Source organism: Buceros rhinoceros, unplaced genomic scaffold (assembly GCF_000710305.1).
Source record: "Buceros rhinoceros silvestris isolate BGI_N320 unplaced genomic scaffold, ASM71030v1 scaffold19164, whole genome shotgun sequence".
NCBI lineage: Eukaryota > Metazoa > Chordata > Aves > Bucerotiformes > Bucerotidae > Buceros > Buceros rhinoceros.
Genome location: NW_010410249.1, coordinates 20,474 through 40,223, shown reverse-complemented (window position 1 = coordinate 40,223; position 19,750 = coordinate 20,474). Strand labels below are relative to the sequence as shown.

The window sequence follows — 19,750 nt, the reverse complement described above, 5'->3', positions numbered from 1 at the left end:
GCGCCTGCCAGTGACAGTCGGGAGTTACCAGCGAGGGGGCACCAGGTCTCTGGGGGGGTGGCAGAGGGTAAGGGGCTGTCGGTGAAGAGGAGGCAATTTCTCTGTAGCGGAGCTTAGGGCACGGATACCAGCAGGTAAATCTCGAAGATGCTCATTCTTCATCCCTGGCTCTCCTCGGAGTTTCTTCTCCTTTCCCTCCCCTCCGTGCGCAGGCCGGGGGAGCTGACGCGCTCTTCTTGTTGAGGGTCAGCGTTATAACAAAGCAGAGTTAATTACTTGGGCCTTTCGGTGACACGCGACACAGGAGCACTAGCTGAATGTGGCTTCTTCACAGTCAGACTGTTCTCGCTTAGATTGTTCAGGTCCTGATCCTACTTGCAAACGTAACTTCTTGTCTTGCAGACTTGTCCGGAGACAAAGGACCTCAGTGCTCTGACGAAAGCAGCCGACTTTGTGAAGGCGTTTATTCTTGGCTTCCAAGTAGAGGTGAGTCCCCACAGCCAGATCGCGAGAGCACTTGAACTGGCTTGCACGATGTCTTCGGCCTCCCTGTGGGCTACAGGAAGAAAGGAGTCAAAACCCTTGCTTAGTTTTCTGGAAGTAAATGTGTCTGTGATTGGAGCGGAAGCCGAGCTCCTTAATAACGCAGGAGAAAAACGTTCCCGTTAAACAGCGCATAATTAAAGCGATGGAACAGGATGTACTGAGCTGAGAGGCCAGCATGGAGCAGCGGCTCCGAGCTGCTCTGCACACGTAGAGACAGGTCATTCTGCTTTAGTCCACGCCGGTAACCTTCCGTCTGCTCAAGACTGTACGTGGAGAACACAAACCCACTTCTGGCTGCTGCAGAGCTGCGCTGGCTTCCCTGCTGCCGCTGGGCCTGGGGCGAACGTGGGGGCAGCCGAGCACAGGCAGGGTTCTGGTTCTCTACCTGGAAACAAGGAATTAACCTGCTATCGAAAAACCGAACGCTGATCCCGCCAGCGGAGAGGCGTCACCGATGTCATCTGTTGGTAAAGCCAGCAGAGCTTGCAGCCCTGGGGTGGTGCCGCAGCACTCGGGCTGATGACAGATTCCCTCCTGTTGCAGGACGCTCTTGCTCTCATCAGATTAGATGACCTGTTCCTGGAATCATTTGAGGTGACAGATGGTGAGTAGTTTCCGCTGCACTGTTTGGGTAGTCGTGTGTCTCGTGTGCCAGTACAGGTTCTGGGATCCCCCCCTGCTCCCAACTCGTGTCGCTTCTCCTCGGGAAGCAGGAAAACCCGCACCCCCTCCCGCAGAATCAGTGTCCAGGTAGAGGCGCCTCGAATGGGTTGTCGTTTTTCTAAGAAAGACATCCCAATAAAACCCCCCAAACCTCCACCCTTAAAAGGATGTTGCTGTGCCAGAGTGATTGTTCTCATCGCGGTGTAGACGTTGTTTTACGCTTCACAGTGAGGGTGGGGATACGTGCCAGGGGCCTCCTGGTCAGGGAGCACCGGATGCAGTTTTCCCTTCCTGTCATGTACGGGCTTCACCCACCCACCGCTGAGAAGGGGCTCTCGGTCACTTAGAACGAGCCCTGTCCAGGGACTCGACCCCGGGAGGCATTACAGACACCCCCACCGCGGGGTCAGGCTGACCAGCGACTCTCGTTCCAGTCAAGCCTCTGAAAGGAGATCACCTGTCCAGAGCCGTCGGCAGAATAGCAGGGAAAGGCGGGAAGACAAAGTTCACCATAGAGAACGTGACCAGGACACGAATCGTCCTTGCGGACACGTAAGTCTTGACATCCTTCCTTCCAGGCAGGGTGCAGCCCCTAAACGAACCCTGTCCCCTCCAGGACCCAACGTCACCCGAACGTTTTGAAACACTTGCAGAGCAGGGGCAAGACACGTTATTTAAGTGTGATTTTAGTGAACCCTGTTCCAGTATTTATTTCACCTTTTGTTCTGAGAACGGTGGTGGTGTCACCAGCACCGGATCGAGGGAATCCCTCGATGCATGAACCACCAACCCTGCAACAGTCCTGTCCCGCTAAAGCTGCTGCGCTGTTCCATTTGCAAATTGTAAAATCTATTGTAAAGGATTTAGAAGATCGCAGGCTTTACGGTTTTCTGATTTTGAGGTGGTTTTATTTACACGTGTAGAAGAGGGACTGTTACACGGAGCTGAAGATCCACGTAACCTCCACCGCTCTGTTAACTACATACTCACAGAGGGGTTTTCCATTAACGCGGATTTTATGGCTTTTTACAGGAAAATTCATATTTTGGGATCTTTCCAGAACATTAAAATGGCACGAACGGCAATTTGCAATCTGATCTTAGGTAAGTCAGTCCTGTTACCTGACCTTCTCCGTGGCACGTGAATAGTTGTTGCAGTTTGAGGAACCACTTTCTGTGGGTCTTACCTTTGACCTTGGTGTGTCCACACCTTGCTGGGAGTTGTCTGGTTGCCCTTAAGAGGAAGGTTTGGAGAAGCAGCAGGGAGCCCAGGCTTGGCTTCTGGCTCCAACCCCCTCTCCGTGGTGCAGAAGGGAAGTTTTCTGCCTTTTGGTTGAGCTACAGCCTTCCCTGAGGGGCTATTTTGAATGCGTGGCCTGGAGAACCAAAGGGGGAACCCGCACCAGCGGCGAAGTTATCTCCCTTTGCACCTGCAGCGACAGGCGAGGTGGCAAACCTCGCTGCTCACACGGATGTGAGAACAAAACTTGTGTTGCCACGTTTGCCGACTGTGATTTCTCCTGCAGGAAGTCCCCCGTCCAAAGTGTACGGCAATATTCGGGCAGTGGCCAGCAGAGCAGCCGAAAGGTTCTGAGCTGCAGCACAGCTGCACCCCCAAGGGCTGCGGGTTGTGGTTTCTCTGCACACGAGAGACCTCGAGCTACCAAGCGCTCAAGTCTCCTGCTTGCCGGGGAAGCCCAGAAGAAAACCCGGACTGTTTGTGCAGCGTGCTTTCCCGCAGACACGCTGCCCCCTCTGAACACAATACTTGTGCACAGCCATTAAAAGTTACTTTAAATCATGTCTGTATCGGAAGTGTGAGTACTCGAGTTCACCCAGCCTTAAACAAGAACACCATCAGCACCGACTTCCCAAACACCAGAGTATCAGGAGCTGCGGGCAGGACTCCGGAAAGCCCTGGAGCTTGAGCTGAAGGAGGCAGCATAGTCAGGTGTCTGTAGCCACACAGCACGGATCAGATCGGTATCTTCCGGGAAAAGGCAGGCAGCCCCAAGGCCAAGTTCAGCGTCCAGCTGCCCAGCCAGCCGCTGCTGCCGCTGGAACACCGTGTGTGTGCGTGTGTGATACGTTAATGGGGCAAAGAGGTGAACACACGTGAACCTAATCCTAGCACCCGCAGATTTTGTTCTTTTGAAGATGGCCTGTAAGAGCAGCCTTCGGGAGAGCCACCAGGTTGGTTCAGTACCTGCCAGCACACCAAAGCACAAACGACTCCGACATGCTACACCTCCTCCTTGAACCACTCTGCACTTGCAGCAGGAGGGAGAGAGATGACAGAGAGCAGCCCCAGCGTGACTCGGTGGGCTGGCAGAGAGCCCGGGCACCTCCCTGTTCCCAAGTCTCTTGCAAAGTGATTCAGATCAGGTTGGTGAACGAGAACAAAACCAGATTATCAGAAACTTGGGAATTCATCACTTCTCCCAGTGTCCAGGCACTTTGGGTGGGGGATTATTATCATTGCCAAATTAATTCAAGCCTTCCCACGTGAGGAGACTGAAGGCTTGCAGGGTTGCCTGAACACACAGCTCTCCGCAGTCCGAGCTGCGCAGGGAGAGCGTGTCCGGGAAAACCACACACCCGCCTAGTCAGCACCTGCTTATGTCAGCGATCACCATCAGCGTGACAGGGCGGAGGGGGGTTCGGCAGAGTGACCTCACCTTTACCCCCCAACAGGCACAGAAAGGGAGAGGGCAGCAGGCCCGCACAGCTGCACCACAGACCACTGCACCAGGGCCCTCCTTGCCCCAGGGAGGAGGGAGCGGAGAAAGCAGCTGCTTTCACTCTCCACCTGCACTAAGGTTAGGGGGGGTTATGCATCGTTTTTTAAACCACCTTGCACTTAGCACAATCATTCTGAATTTAGCAGAATTTAAAACAAGGTATTTTATCCACTTTGGACCTGTAGCAAAGAGAACCAGAGATGCCTTTAAGAAAACAACCATGATTTTAAACCCCTCCAGTGGAGCCTGGGAGCATTCAGGAGACTGTCTGCACCCTGCTCAGCTTTTCATGGAGTCTTTATAATGGGAGCGGGGTCGGAAAACCGTGAGCAGCAAGTTTTTGTGTTCCTGAGTACAGGAGTGTGCAGAGCTGCTCAGAGTTCCCCAGGAAAAGGTCCAGGTAAGCACTGAAGTAGCCCAGCCAAGGTTCAAATATTTTATTTTGTATTCATATAGTATGAAGGTTCTTATAGTTCCCACAACATATGATGTAGCATGCAGAGGAAAAACTAAACATTCAACATAAATCATTTTTCCCCACACAAACTAAAAAAAAAAAAACAACCAAAACCTCCTCCCTCCCCTTCCAATCCCCCCCGGAAATAGCACTAGCACTAATTTCTAGAATGCCAGCCAAGATATGCACAAGCAAGTAAGAGAAATCAAAAGCATTTGCTAAAATGTTGGTAACAAATACTTATGTACAAAAAATTCACAAAAGACTAGTTCCCCCTTGAAGCAGAGCACATGGCAGTTGACACTGGAACAGATACAACCACTGGCTGGGATCATAAACCACGTACTGATCCAGAGGAAGAGAAAAGTGAACATGTAGTGGAGAGTTTTGTTTTGAACATTAACATTTACCAAAGTTTGGCAACATTATCTTTTAAAGTATGCAAATTATGTAAACAAGAGGAACATTTCAACTCGATCGACATGCAAAACTTCTTGTCATGCAAGGACACCAAGCACCTGGATTTCTCTCGCGCAGACAGAGCCCATGACATGCAGCACTCAGTTGAAGGAACAGCGATGGCAGACAGGTGCTCGACTGAAGGCGGTTCAGACAGCCCGTGCTTTCCACTGCCCATCAGAAAACAAGTCCTCAATAGAAAAGCTACTGTACAGGAAAGATGTGCTGTCCTAAAAAAAAAATCTAGCAAATATTTTTCCTCCAGCCAATAGTACCATTGCAGAAAAGGGAAGGGATGATATAAAGTTGTAAAACATGGCTCACTACTTTTATATCACACAAGTGTATCAAGATACCATCTGTTACAAATCATGATATGGACAGATCTAGAAAAGAAAAAACCCTCCAGGCAAAGGCCTGGAGTACCGCAAGAGGTATAAATTTAGATAGTGTGACGTTTTCCTCCTTTATGGCGTAGGCTTACAAGATTCTCCCCCGTATGAATCCTATATACATATATATAAAATATTAACGTTATTTATGCTACCTGTAGTATTCTTTAAATGCAGAGGGGAAACTACCACGGTTGGGAGAGCAGAGTTTAAATGGCCAGAGCGCTGTCTAGTCTAAGCACTGTATAAAACAAGCAGCAGGGATCCCGCGCAGTTACCTTGAGCCTAATTTCATTAAGCTAAGCACACGAGAAGGGTCACGAATGCGTCTGACGCCTGCAGCGGCTCTACCTCAAACAGATGGGAGCAGCAGGTCTGCCTTCCCGGCAGGAGGGCTGGGCTGCTCCCCTCGCCAGGGTGACCCAACCGAGCGGCCACCGGAGCACCCTGCGGTCACTACACACACGCAAGGGCTGGTTCTTGGCAGTAGCGTTAAACTCTATATTCTCCTACTGAGTAGAACTGAACTACGTCATTTAGCAAAGAGACACAGTCCCTGGTAATATATTAACAGGTATAAATAAACTTAGTCTCCTGTGTTACAAAAAAATAATGTCATTAAGGTGAATTCATCAGAAGCGATGCTTTGTCAGCCAGTCAATATATAGAAACATCTGAACAGTCACAGGAAAAGGAAGAGTTGACCTAACACCCAGTTAAAATTTTACATTCTTCTACTATATATATAAAACTGTGTGAAATAAAAGTAAGGATGTATATCCATATATTGAACTGTTAATATTCTGCTTGGCACTTTGTACTCTAGTTTTGTTTCTGAATCAAGTATATTAAATTAAAGCCCACCTAGCTACTACATATAGAAAGCTACATATATATCTATATATAAATACACACACACATATATATATATAGATATTTCCTTGTTATAAAAGATGAAGAAAAATAAATTAAAAAGCCAACCCCTTCCCTTTCTCCACCACACTGATATGCTCTTTCCATCTTGGCTGTCCTTCAGACTTTAAAGTGCTACACCGAGTTATTGAGAGAATAAAAGTTCAATAACACTTAGTTGGCTTCATGAGGCTCATGTTGGAAAATGTGGCTTCACAGAGAAAAATACTTCCATTTAAATACACAGAGAGCATTGCTGGACGTCTGGAGCAGATCTTCAGAGATGGAGAAGAAAGCAAAAGTGTTGGGTGGTGCCCTACAGAGTCACACGTCTACCACCATCTTTTTGTGGATATCTAGGCCTCCTACAACCTGGAGAAACAAAAGGTGTGGCCGTAAGTAGATGAGCGTGACAGCACAGACGGTTTATTCAGAAGCTGCATTCAGGTCACCCTGGCCCCCCCAAACTAACCCACACCTCACAAGCACCTGAGATACCCCAGATAACTGTATTAGTGCAATTTACATACTCGAGGGCCTGATACCAGTGTGAATGACACCGTTCGGGCTTTCCTCCCCCATGTCACATTCTGTTTCAGCACGTGAAATGAAATGCAGCTTCACTTCTAAAACAGATCCTGTAAAACTGTGCATTTTTCACAGGAGAAGCAAAGGGCCTTTGGAAAGTTCTGACAAAGCCACATACACCCAGGAGCTTGGGCTTCGGACACACCAGCGTTCAAAGGTGTACAACTCACACAGGGAAAGGGAAAGTGCGATTTATAACGTGGAAACAAAATTCAAAGGCCAAATGCCACAAATGAAAAGGTGTGTTTGTACATCATTGGCACAAAATTCAGCGAGGATAAAATGCGAGAACAAGAGGGTAAGAGACTGTGGGAATGAAAGGTTTCTGGTTAGGAGGTCCACAAAAACCGAAGAAATTGAAAGGCTAAGGAAAAAAAAATCAAGCAGTGTTACCAGACAGGAAGGCTGGGCAGAAGCCCACGGACAGAAGGAAGGAACAGGCACCACCACATCCAGTGGACACTGGGAGACAACAGCCCAGAGCGAGAAACAAACGGCTATTTCCCCAGTCTGGGTGCCTGCAGCTCGTTCCGTGCTCTTTGCAGATCACCAGGGGCTTTCAACGATGCCCCAAAGCTACCCCGATGTTTTTAATGTGGGCCTCTCAAATGGGGGTCCTTTTTCAAGAGCAGCACCCGAGGGGTCACTGTCCCTGCCCCTGACACAAGTCCCGCTCCCCCGACCACCGTAAAACCCCTGCGCTCTGCAGATGGCGACAACCTCACCTCCCCAGGCTCTCTCCACACCCTGCCAAGATAAACCTTTCTAAAGGGTGCTTGGGAGCAGGCTCCCAGTGGAGACACTGGGAGATTAACCCGAAGTTGACCTCTGGGGAATACACCTCTCCCCAGCACACACCACCACTGCCGGTAACACACTGTGACAGATTTGCTAGACTGGCTCTGGCTTTACAGCTTGCAGGTGGCGTGAAGCCTTTTTCTTCCCTCAGCAGACTCGGTGCCTGCCCACCATGCTTTGAGATTTTTCACTCAGGATATTCCATTAAGTGGCTTGAGACATTCTGAACAACTGAAAGCACTTTTTTTAATCAAACTTCAAAAAACAAGGAAAATCAGCCTCCTACACCTCCAGTTGCTCTCAACTCATCTTTAAAGCTGCTATTTTCTGCCAGCACAGAGGCTGGAATTCCAAGATCTGTCTTCGCCTCTGCCCAGTGTTTCTGGCTACACACAGAATCAGGACTGATCGTGCTTCAGTATCTCCCAACACGACACAAAGTACTCTGTGAAAGGTGCCGTGCTCCGAGAGAAACACTCTTCTCCAGGCACACGAGTGTGACGGGGCAGTCTGCATCCTGAGGGAACCGATCCACCACTTCCTCACGCCGTCAGACGCACTGCTACTGCTGTATTGAAGCCGTAAGACAAAACCCCCTCTCAAAGTGGTGCCCAAGAGCGACTCTCTCCAAGAGCCAGATCAGAACCACTACTCAGCTTTTACAATCTTACCCTTTAGAGCAGCTACCATCTTTCCTCCATTTAGTTTTTAAATCCCAACTGATCCAAGTTTTCCTTAGAGGTTACTTACAGCACAGAATTCTTCAAAGGATATTCTTCCATCCCCATCCTTATCTGCATTAATTATGGTTTTATCTACAATTTGCTGTAACTGAGTGTCTTTGAGATTGTTCCCCACCATCATCTTCAGCACCTGGAAGAGCTCTCCATTTGAGATATAACCATCCTTGTCCATATCATAAATGCGAAAAGCAACTGCAGAAGTAAAAATACGTGTCTGTAACACTTGGGTAACAAATGCAGTCAGAAAAAAGCAACACACATCCCTGTGCACTTTGCATTAACAGCAAGTGATGACACAGTCCTGCACAAACAGAGAAAAATACTGCGTTTTCAGTGAGATTTCCAACAGCCCTCCCGTTTTGTTCTGAAAAACGTGAAACATCAGGACAATTCAATGGATGCTGCTACTATCAAACTGAAGAGAAAAACACTCACTTTAGAACTGTCAGCTGAAACTGGTTTAGCACCAGCAGTAAAAGAACACTGAACTGGGAAATCTCCATCACCGCAAGGGAAGCACCTGGGTAGCAGCTCATTTGCAAGCAGAAAGAATTCCAGGCAACAGAAACCAAATCCCACCCAGATATGGTGCTGCAAACTATTTGGCATTAAGACTGAATTTCTTTTTAAAGTGTTTCAGTCTCGGTTGTTGAAAGCTACATCCATGACTGAACCTACTCCCTTCGCCGCTCCAAGAGCCTGGGTCATACTGTGCTCCTGAGCTGCGGTCCTCAAATTGAGTGTTATTCTAGTGTAGTAGCAAAAAATTAGTATTAATTAGAATGCTGGCAAATTCTTCGTACACCAAATGACAACAAAAAGCTTCACACCTACCTTCGTGACTTCCTGCTTCTGAGAAGAACCCGCATTTGCCCTTTTCTCAATGTAACTAAGCAAAGAGTATTTTTCAGGATAAAAAAATTAAGGTAAATCAAAATACTTACACCTCAACTTCTGTTCCTTATCTCCTTTGACACTGAACTGAGAGACTCCTTCTATAAATTCTAAAGGACACAAGAAAAACATTTACCAAAAGTGTACTTTTCAATAAGCCAAGAAAATCGGCATTCTGGAATTTTTAGAAATTGTAAAAAGAATCTGTAAGAAGAACCCTGATATCTTTAAAATACTACTTACCCTGTGACACCTAGTGTCCACACACTGATACTTTTTTAGTGGGAAGCACTCCAAATCCAGCACTGCTCTGACTGAACAGACTTGCTCGCTCCGTATTAAGTCATTCTGCCGCAGGACCTTCACAAGGATCTGACATCAGACCCCAGCGAGATCTCTGCTAAAGCTGCTGCAGTGGAGGTTAAGTGTACAGCTCCTCCCAAGACCGGCTTCTCCACTTCAAGCAAGAATTACATTAATACCAAAAATGGCTCTAAAACAAATTCCTAAAAAAATTCTCTTAAAAATAGGGTGAAAAGAAAATTTACACTGTTGACCACAGAAGCAAACCCTTGAGTTGCCAATAAACTTTACAAACCTGGCACGTGATGCGTCTGGGTGAGCTCCTGTAACTAGACTGAAGAGTTTTGGCTGGTAAAACTGGCAGAAGTCATTTAAAAAGAGTGGTGGGTCTTTTGCTGAAACAATGCAAGTTTCCCCCCAACCAGTCGCTTTCCTGTTTGTAGAATCACAGAATGGTTTGGGCTGGAAGGGACCTTTAAAGATCACCTAGTTCCAAGCCCCTGCAGCGAGCAGGGCTGTCAGCTAGGGCAGGTTGCTCAGAGCCCCCTCCAGCCTGGCACTGAGCACTTCCAGGGATGGGGCATCCACAGCCTCTCTGGGCAACCCGGGCCAGTGTCACACCACCCTCATCATAAAAAATTTCTTCCTTATGTCCACTCTAAATCTCCCTTGTTTCACAGTTTAAAACCTTTGCGTTGAGTTTCCCTCTGAGACGGAAATAAGAACTCACATGAATCCAGCCCGGCCAGATGAAACAATAGAATTTGTTGCCACTCACTGCAGCAGCATTTTACTAGATGAAGTTGATTTTAACAACTTCCTGTTCCCACCCAAGAGGGACAGCCCGTGGTAACTGCATTAATCACACCTCAAGGTCACACACGATAGAGCATCACCTTTCACCACTGCCTGGTTTTCACAAGGCCGTCGTGGACAGTTACATACAACATGTAGCGCTTTGGAAACAGATACCAAGAACATCTCAAACCCTCAACACTCCAGTTACACTGCGGTTCTCCCTGCGGACACGTCGGGGGGTTTGTAAAGCTCAGCAGCTTTGCTGTCTTAACAGTTACAACGTCAGCCTGGCAATACAAATGGGGTTTAATAACCTTCTCCAGTTATAAACAACTTCCAGATTAACCGTTGCTACTCAGAAGCAGTAAGAAATACTAAGCATGAGCCTGAACAGAAGTTACAGACCTTGTCACTGAAGGGTCAGAGGCCATTTTAACACGAGCTAGCATTGAAGACTTTCCATCTGCTGGCCCTTTTAATCATTAACATTTCAAGTAAGTCTAACATGCTGCAGGAATGTACTAAACCAAAACGTTAGTTTTTCACTTAAGAAAATTTATCCACCACTTTCACCATTTAGAACACTATTTTCAAAACACTCCAAGACACACCCACAACATTTGGAGAGTTACAACTTACGCACAGACACAGCACTTACACTATCTCCCCCGTGTTTTTTGGCCTAAGAACGTACCTCAGGTGGCATCATGACTAAGAGTCTGGATTCCTGTACGCGAAGTGATACTCGATGAGGAGCCCCACACCTGCAAAGCTATTTCACACAGTCTGCTCTTTTCTGCATTTTTCAGGAGAGTGCTGCCCTAACGCACCAGAGAAACTCGTTTTACTGGTCCTCAGTTTCACGAGGAATTAGAACCTTCCTCTGATTAACAAGTTTTCTTCGCCCTTCCTTTCTCAGCTGCAGCAACATTTGAATTCTGAGGCTCCAGGAATTCCATTAAAATGCCAGCACTTGTCACAACAAAGCACCCCGTGTCTTACCTTTGAAGTCCACTTCTCCATTTCCGTCTGTGTCAAATATATCTATTACTCGCTGTACTAACGGGTTCTGTTGCAATTCAGGTAAAGACATGAACTCTTCCACGCTCAAAGAACCGGAGTTGTCCAAATCAAGCTTCTTAAACCTCTTTCCTAGTCGTTTTATCTCATCAGCATCAACTGGAAGGTAAAAAGAAAAACCCGACACTTACTCTCAAGCAAGGCTTCAGGAAACCCTCTGCCAGTTAAACACAATGCACATTTCAGTGCTTTCCTCCCAGAATTTCTCCTGCTTTTCTACAATTATTGAACACTCCCAGGAAAGATAAAGCTAACATCAAATCTGAAGGACAAACACAAGCCTTTTCGCTTTACTTTAAATAAGCCTTACCGCTTTCCCTCCCTGCCCCAGCCATACCACAGCCGTGTGACTCACCCAACACTCATGCTGACACCCTGGTTTTAAGGATTGAGAATGCTTAGCTAGTTCTTAGTCAGACAGCTCTTACCAACACCGGCTACGAGGAAATTAAAGAGGAGACAGAGTTGTCTTTGAAGTAGCCGGCAGTACTTTTACACGAGACTAACACAGGAAGTTAGACATTCTACCAGTAAACATATTAGCAAAACCAGTGCTTCTTCAGCACACCGAACACAGGAGTTATCACACACCTACTCAAAGCACCACCCAGACAGACCTAAGATAGAGGTTTTACCTCTGTCTCAGACAGGAAACAGACACACCTGCATACATCTATTTTTTTGGTCATGGAAGTTAAAGCAGATTTGGATTCTGCAGCAGTGCAACTTCATTTCTCTCTTCTTAAAGAGAATCTCAATTAAAGCACTATCTACTTAACACCTCTGGTTTTGCCAGGAGCACACTACCTCTGTGGATCCATGAATACCACTAAGAAATCTTGTACTCTCTTACTGCTGAAAAGCTTGAAACATCTTCCCTGGAACAACCTGAAAATTCCCTATCAGCAGCTCAAGCATGACACCAAAGCCAGCCTACAGCAAACATGCCTTGCAGAACCTGAAGCTTTCAACCTCCCCATAGCGCTTCCCTTTCTAACACCAACAGTCTTCTCAACAGCTCCTGGCTCCATCTCACCAGAAAGTCAGTGGTGTGATTCCACACAACTGCAGTACTGCAAGCGAATGCCCCAAGTCCAGCAGCACAGGGTGGTTTTCTGTCAAGGCTTATTTTGCCCGAGTAGTAAATTCTGACATTCAGCAGTTAGGCAGTCATGGTAACTGCTCACAACCACAGAGGCAGAGGGGGGAAAAAAAAAAAAAGGCTAGATATGCTCAGAACAATCTTCCCTTTGCTGTGCCAGCAAGTGACAGATCCAATTCTACTTCCAGGGCTATAAAAATAAGGCTGAACAGCACTGGCAGAGGCTTAAGGTAGTTTCTGTAATTTCTAGTACGCAGTTTGGCTTTTCAATTAATTCATTTCTCGACTGCGATGAGTCCACATTCCTTTTTCCACCAGTTTACAGGGAAGCCTAGAACACAATTGAAGGTGTTTCTTCTCAACAATATACTGATGCTATTTGCCAGCTCTTGCTTCTGTCCTCAGAAACTCCTTGGTTTCCATTTTCCTCCAAATCTTAAAGCTGTGAACAGAGTCAGTCTCTGAAACGGCCAGCACTATCTACCCTCAGTGCCCGTCCTGCCACCGTGAGGTTACCGGACCCACCACAGCTCAATGCAGAGCCAGCACCACGGCAAGCTGGTAACACGGGAGCCCCCGTTCTACTGCGAGCTCCACTCCAGACTTGCAGCTCACATAGGAGGAGCTAATCCTAAAAAATACTCTCAAAGCAAGCATTTGAAAAGCACAAAAGCATTAAGCCTGGCTTATCGCACCACATAAGTAAACATATTTTCCAATGTAAAATGAATGAACAGAGAATTTATATCTGTATTACAGTTACATACATAAGGACTTTTCCAGCCACGACATCAGCGTCTCTGCTTTTATTAGTGGTGCTTGAGGCGATGCCCTGGTCCAACCACAATCTCCTGCTTCTTTACCTGGACTCAAACTGCAACGCGTCTCAAATAACTGGCCATTATTTTTAAGACAAATCCCTGGTTTTGAAATCAGAAGTTTGCATCTAGAAATCATGCTGGGAAACCTTGAAATAAGATCTGTGATGGTTATAACCAAACTATTTCCTACTGGAAAAACCACAAACAATAAAAGGCACACGTATTATTAATTTTTTGGAAAACCAGCTGCGCTTTAGAACAACTAAGCAGCAAATTAAAATATTATCTGTTAGAGAATATAATTCACCTTCAACCTCTTACCACATCAGTGAGGTCTCACTTCCAGTATTAATAGAATGCTCCCACAAAGCTTTAGATTACCACAGCTGGCACAGAAGACAGACAGGACTATCCTGCCACCACACTGGTCTGCTCCAGCAGAGAAGTAAGATCTTCCATGCACAATGTGTTAAGAAAAACTTTTGCTGGAAACATATTCCATCTCAAGCAAATCTATCTCTAGCAGGACCTACCAATACCAATTAAAAAAGAAACAATTTATTTTCTCTTAAAGACTGTAGTCAAGGACATCAAGGTTATGAATGATAAAGAATCAGATGATGGGAAGGGGAAGAGGTTGAAGAGGTTTCTAAGAATATTTCTCAAGAATGGTTTTTGTTTTCCTGAACTGTACAAAGCAACAACTGCCTAAATATGAAATTAGTCTTCATACTTCTAAAAAGTGTTAATTACTCTCTCCACACATGCACACATCCAGTTTCTGAGCTCACATGGTCAGGTCCAGCTCCCCTGCCATACAGAGTCCAGGCAGAGATGCTGAGCAGCAGCTTCTACTAGAAATGGGTATTACCGATTTCTCATTCCTAACCTTGAAACGTTCAAGCAAAGTGTTTTCCTGCACTGGAGAGCTCGTAGAGGTTCTGCTCTTGGGGGAGGAAAAAAGTCAAACAGCAGTACTGAAGAAAGTAGTATCTCTGCCAAAAGCTGACCAAGTATTAATCTCATCCAGCATTTTCCTTCTGGCAACAGACACACCATGGATGAGAGGACATGGATGAGAAAATAATGAAAAAAATCAAGTAATTACAGGAATACAGAAGTTTCCATGAGCATAAAAGCCTCTGTTTGTAATGAATATACGGATAAAAACCTCTGCAGATCACCGTTTATCTTTAACTATGACATTTTCATTTCAGAACAATTCCATTATTTTTTCCTTAAGTATACTGCACACACCTCACCTACCCTTAAAATCCTTTCCACAAGCTGAAATGTAAAAGGCTTTATAGTCATATTTCAGTAACATCTTTGTCTTCATAAAATAGCCTTACAAAATAAATAGGTACATAAAATAAGGGATGAACACGTAACAATATAAGCCTTGTTTAAAATTTGCATAGTCTATTCTTTCTTCCTTTACCTCACAGCCATCACTTCTGCCAATTCTCTCTGCCTGGGGGTTCTGCCTAAAAACCCTGCAGGTTTTCTGGGTTTGGTGGTTTTTTTCCATTTGTTTTGAATTTTTAAAGGACACCGGCAAACATTTATGTATGACAGCACATTTCAAAAACATCCTATTAGTTTTGCTTGGATTTCCTCCACCAGTGCACATATAACAACAGTCCTCATCTACGGTGGATCTGCCCCTTTCACAAGGCTGCTTTTTATTCTGTGTTTAGCAACAGACTGACTTCCTTAAAATCTCACATCACTACCCCTGAAGGACAGGGGACACAGGTAATTCAGAGAGCCTGAAGAAAACACCTCTTTCCTTCATCTCTATGGCTCCTTCATCACTGGGCTCCTTACAGGCTGCCCAGTGCCCGCCCAAAAGCAATGTGCTGGAAATGCAAGGCCAGTAGAGTTCGGATACAGTGAAGGTTTGAGCCAGCAGGACGGGGGGTGGCAGTAGCAGACAATTTCACACAACTCAAGCTCAGGAGACCAGGACGGAGATGAAAACACAAGGAAACCCAGAGGAGGTCCAAGTCCACAGTGGTGTAAACAGGGTGATAACATAACTGAGCAAAATAAGGAGGATCGAGCTTTGGTTACATCGTTTGAGGCAGTCTGTGACTCAACCCAGCGGTCTGAGCTTCCTTGAGCTCTGGCTGCAGCCAGAGTTCCTTTAACCTTCTTTTGTGCTTTGCTCACCAGCTGACAACAGCCTCTCTACTCCCTATGTTGTTCAGCAGAATCAGAAAGTATCCTGTATGCTTGGCATTGATGCCTGAGCTTACAAACTCACTACCTGGCTAGAAATAATACCTATTGTATATTTTTCTTCTAAAGGCATTGCTAGTAGCCCTGTAGAAACATCAAATTATTCACTGCTTAACTACACACAGTCATTTGTTACTTCATTTTAAATTTTCACCTTGTAATTAGCAAGGTAAGAGTTTAAGCAGTTCCAGTATTAAGGGTTTTCAATTAAAGAACTATCAGTATTTTCAAAAGATTCTTCTAAGTATTAAAATTCTAGAGCCAGCAACACCTGCTCATAGCTTGAATTCAGCCGCATACATCTAAAGCCGTGATGAACTGGGTTAAAATGAAACAACTCACTCCATGCTTCCAAGCAATCACACACCAGCGCTCCATCTAACTCCTGTTTTAATACACTAGCTTCATCCTCCAGCTGGACACTCTAATATGTTGATGGATATCACTGGATGCTCCACTCTCTTCCCCCAACACAACAGCAGAGGATGCTCTACAATGTCTTAAAACGCTCACTTGTTTCAAGCTGTTACTCACATCGCTGGTGCTCAGAGTGGTGTAAAAAAGCTTTCAAGTGGCAACTCCAAAAGCTTCATTAAAACAACTTTCTGGAGTGCGATGAGCTCTGCTCTGGAGAAAGTTTCAGAACATTTGTTTTAATGATATTTTTTCTAGACAATGTAAAGGCACATGGCTGGTTTGCTATTAACGTGACAGTCAAGTGTAAAGAATGCCTCAAAATACAGATCTCAAAGCCACAAAACTCAGCAATATTTTAACAGGTCAATTGCTTTGTGTTCAGAAGCCCTGGACACCCATTGCTGCAGGGAGTGCAATACTCAGGGAGGCAAGTGCAGAGCACACGAACCTTACAAAAGCTGCACATCTCTCAAAGATGTGCTGGGCACTTCTGGCAGGTGTCTAAGCGTTTACCTACACGTTTAAACCTGCATTTAAAAGGTTGGCTTTTCAGATACTCTTCAAATACTGGCTCAAAGTTGTTACAAAAACCAGACCAGAAGAGAGAGCCTAGTTTCCACATTTCTCAAATATTAGATTATAAACAGGAATGTTACTAAGATATTAGTAAAAATGTATTTTTGTAAATAAAACAGGTTCTGAAATTCAAGTGTTTCCAGGTTAAAAAAATCCCCAGAAGAACGGAGTGCAGAGATCTCAAAATAAAACAGACCTTCAGCAAGAGCTCTCACCTCTCTCTACAGTCCTGTCTGATTCACGAATATAGTGTTTCAGAGCAGCAACCAAGACAGCCATTTCGGTCGTGGAGATCAGATTTCAAAAAGATGACGCCCTTGAGAACACATTCAACCACTTGTCTTGTATATGCTTACACACAGCTGGCCTAATCCTTTCATGACTTCAGATGTGTCAAGTACCATTTCATAAGTTAGAAAAGAGATACTGAGATCCTTAGCCTAAAACCAAAACATACTATAAAATATTGTTTATACTGTAAAAGATTATACTATAAACTATTTTCTATAAATTGTTAACTATACTATAAAATTGTTTTCTTCACAGCTTTTTGATATAAAATTTTCTTACGGATAATTTGCCGTAGCTTGGCTGACATCAAATTGTCACTGTGTAAAACAGCAATAGATTTTTTCAGACACAGCACAGCTGAGAAATGAAAAGTGTTGTCAGATTCCTTAAAACAGTAACTCATCCCCTGAGAAGAACTGATTTCTAAAAAGAAGGGTAAAAAGAATATTTGACTGTTTAATAGTGTTTGTCCTCTACATAGCATCTTGAATTTGCTTCCTTTAACTGTCAGCTTGAGAACAAAGTTACTCTCATAAAACAAGACACCAGACTAGCGACTGCAGCGCCAGGCAGACATCACGGCCCAGTGCCACCAGGCAGAGAACATAACCACGCTATTGCTAACGGACCGTCTCCAGAAGGCATAACCATTCCAAATCCTGATCAAATAACCTTCAAAACCATGGCTGGAACAGCTTCTGTGACCTGAACAGCCAAGTGACAACTTGGAGGCAGCACGAACCCTTAACATTTGGGGAACAAGGTGACCACCTACACTTAGCAGACTTACTCAACAGATGCGCTCCAGCACATGCCTGTGCCCCCGAACAACCCTGCTCCCCCAAACACCCCTGTTCATTCAGGGTATTTGTGCACGCAGAATCTTCAAGCACAGCCCGATTATCGCAGTCATTAGGCACAACCAAGCAGAGGGACCCGTTTCTGTGATAACTACATCCTCCCCAGCATATGTAGTTACATTGCCCAGAGAAGCAGCCGACTTCCTACTGCAAGGAGGGCCAAGGAGGAAAAAACTTTAATCATGCAAAACCTCAGATTTACACAGTGATATCCTCAACAGTTTAACCACAGACTAACGCAGAAATCCTCTCTTTCTCTGCAGTAAGAGGGGGCAAACAAGCTCCGCAATAAAGCTTTAGGTTGGTAGTTGCTGCCAAAGAATATACCTTGTCCCAAAACCAGAAGATAAGGGTGGCAATACGCTGCTTACAACTGCGGCAGAGACCTAACTAGTGAAAAGCCAAGTAAGTCTTCAGAAGCCAGTGTGTCCCTAAAGAAAAACCGACTGCTGCAGCAGTAACCTAAGATTGATACACAGGACTCAGGAAAAGACTTCAGTAGCCTTCATCAAACCGAAACTTCCACCTACCTACCCATAGGTAACCAAATATTTAACCACTGGGAGCACGACCCAGCAATGCAGCGTGTTGTGGGTGAGACACCCCAGAGTCTACAGACTGATGACTCCCATTCTCATCCACGTGGATGCGTGTTAGGCACAGAGCACTGGCAAGTTACTAGCTAAAGCCTCATTTCTCCGGGAAACAAGCTTAGAAAAAGATTCCTCCATTATTTATTTTACTTTACTGCTTGAGAGCTGGAGTTCAGTTATGACTGGCATTACGAACGCAATCTAGAAGGCAGTGCCTGTCTTGAAGAATTCATTATCCTGTTTTAAAACAAGACCTGATTCACCAAAATGAGGAATTTTATCGAGCAGTCCAAACACAGGTCTACACGTGATTTAGTGCTGAAAAAACCCTTCAATAAAAATGTTTAATAAAAAAAGCAGTTAAAAATATGTAGGCTTCACATACCACCACAGGGACCCTTCACAAGACAACCCTTTCTTTGGTCAGGTTTAGGGAAGAAATACTTTGTTGTTTTTACAAAGCAAACAAACACAACAAGAGGCATCAATGAATTTTATGTTCATGCAGCCAAAGGCAAGTAACTCCAAGTGGCTACTGACCTACATGGCTGGGTTTAAGCTAACACAGGAAAATGCTCTTTTAGCCTCAACCTCTTTCCTCTGAGCATGGCAAAGGCAGCTTAGGCAACATTCTTCACTCCAGAGCACATCCCGCACCTCAAGCTGCTCTGCCTCTGAGGAACTGACACAGGGACTGTTGGAGAAGCCCCACAAGCTGGGCTAACAATTATAAATGCTTCACTACACAGACATCAAAACTAAGTTTGTTTCATATTCTAACAAAATAATGAAAAACAAAGTCAGGTTCTTAAAACAGACCGATTTTTTTTTCCTACAATTCTACAGCAAAAGCTGTTTTTTCCAAAGGTAATCTTTCACCTTTTAATTCCACTCTTTTGGTTGGTATATGAACTGCATAACTTTTCAAGCAGTACATTCATACATGAAAGCTGTACACAGCAATCTCCAAATAAGATTCACCTAACAATATCAGGTAACAATTCAAAAACTTACAGTGCGAGCACATTTCCAAAGGGTAGCTTGCCTCATTTCCCTGAAACACAAACAAAGAACAACGTCGTCATTATTCCCAGGTTAGCTTGGAGGAACTATTGGAAGTTTCAGCGCTGTAAAGATCTCAGGCAATACAAGTTACAGGGTTATTTAAAAAACCCGTACATATTTCAAACCCAACAACCAGGCACAGTGTTTTATTTGGATGGGCCTATGTCACCAAAGCATACGAAGAAACAGAAAACCACCGAGAGGTCTCCTCTGATGAGAATTCTCACGGGAGTATCAGCAATCCACACAATGATGGCAAGAACTTTGAGCCCATAGTCTCAATTCCAAAACCCAAACTCACTAGTTGTACATGGTGCAAATGCTACTATTCAAATTAAAATAATAGTTAATTTCAAGACTTCACAGAATGCGCTTCACCATTTTATCCACAGAACAGACACGTCCTTA

General features: G+C 45.1%; 2 protein-coding genes across 2 annotated transcripts in view; one reads left to right on the top strand and one right to left on the bottom strand.

The window, feature by feature from the left end:
* PNO1 (partner of NOB1 homolog (S. cerevisiae)) overlaps positions 1–2,802 on the top strand; it is a gene marked incomplete at its 5' end in the record, with an annotated part of 3,283 nt that extends 481 nt beyond the window's left edge. Inside the window, 5 exons of the mRNA XM_010135558.1 lie at positions 403–486; positions 1,090–1,150; positions 1,644–1,761; positions 2,242–2,312; positions 2,735–2,802. Coding sequence (XP_010133860.1) covers positions 403–486; positions 1,090–1,150; positions 1,644–1,761; positions 2,242–2,312; positions 2,735–2,802 — 402 coding nt within the window. The remainder of the gene's footprint in view (positions 1–402; positions 487–1,089; positions 1,151–1,643; positions 1,762–2,241; positions 2,313–2,734) is intronic.
* Positions 2,803–4,371: 1,569 nt separating this feature from the next.
* Positions 4,372–19,325, bottom strand: PPP3R1 (protein phosphatase 3, regulatory subunit B, alpha). The gene is made up of 5 exons (XM_010135557.1): positions 19,292–19,325; positions 11,296–11,472; positions 9,243–9,302; positions 8,306–8,490; positions 4,372–6,541 (listed from the first exon to the last, which is right to left on the bottom strand). The coding sequence occupies exons 1-5, from the start codon at positions 19,302–19,304 to the stop codon at positions 6,494–6,496; spliced, it is 483 nt and encodes a 160-aa protein (XP_010133859.1). The 5' UTR covers positions 19,305–19,325; the 3' UTR covers positions 4,372–6,493.
* Between the last annotated feature and the right edge of the window lie 425 nt (positions 19,326–19,750).

Bases quoted from the DNA above. Each gene is read 5' to 3' on its own strand.
- PPP3R1 (XM_010135557.1), bottom strand. The intron at 9,303-11,295 runs GTAAGACACGGG...TGTGTCCTTTAG, and splicing joins TGGAGAAGTGGACTTCAAAG to AATTTATAGAAGGAGTCTCT. The intron at 8,491-9,242 runs GTAAGTATTTTG...TTACTTCTGCAG, and splicing joins TAAGGAACAGAAGTTGAGGT to TTGCTTTTCGCATTTATGAT.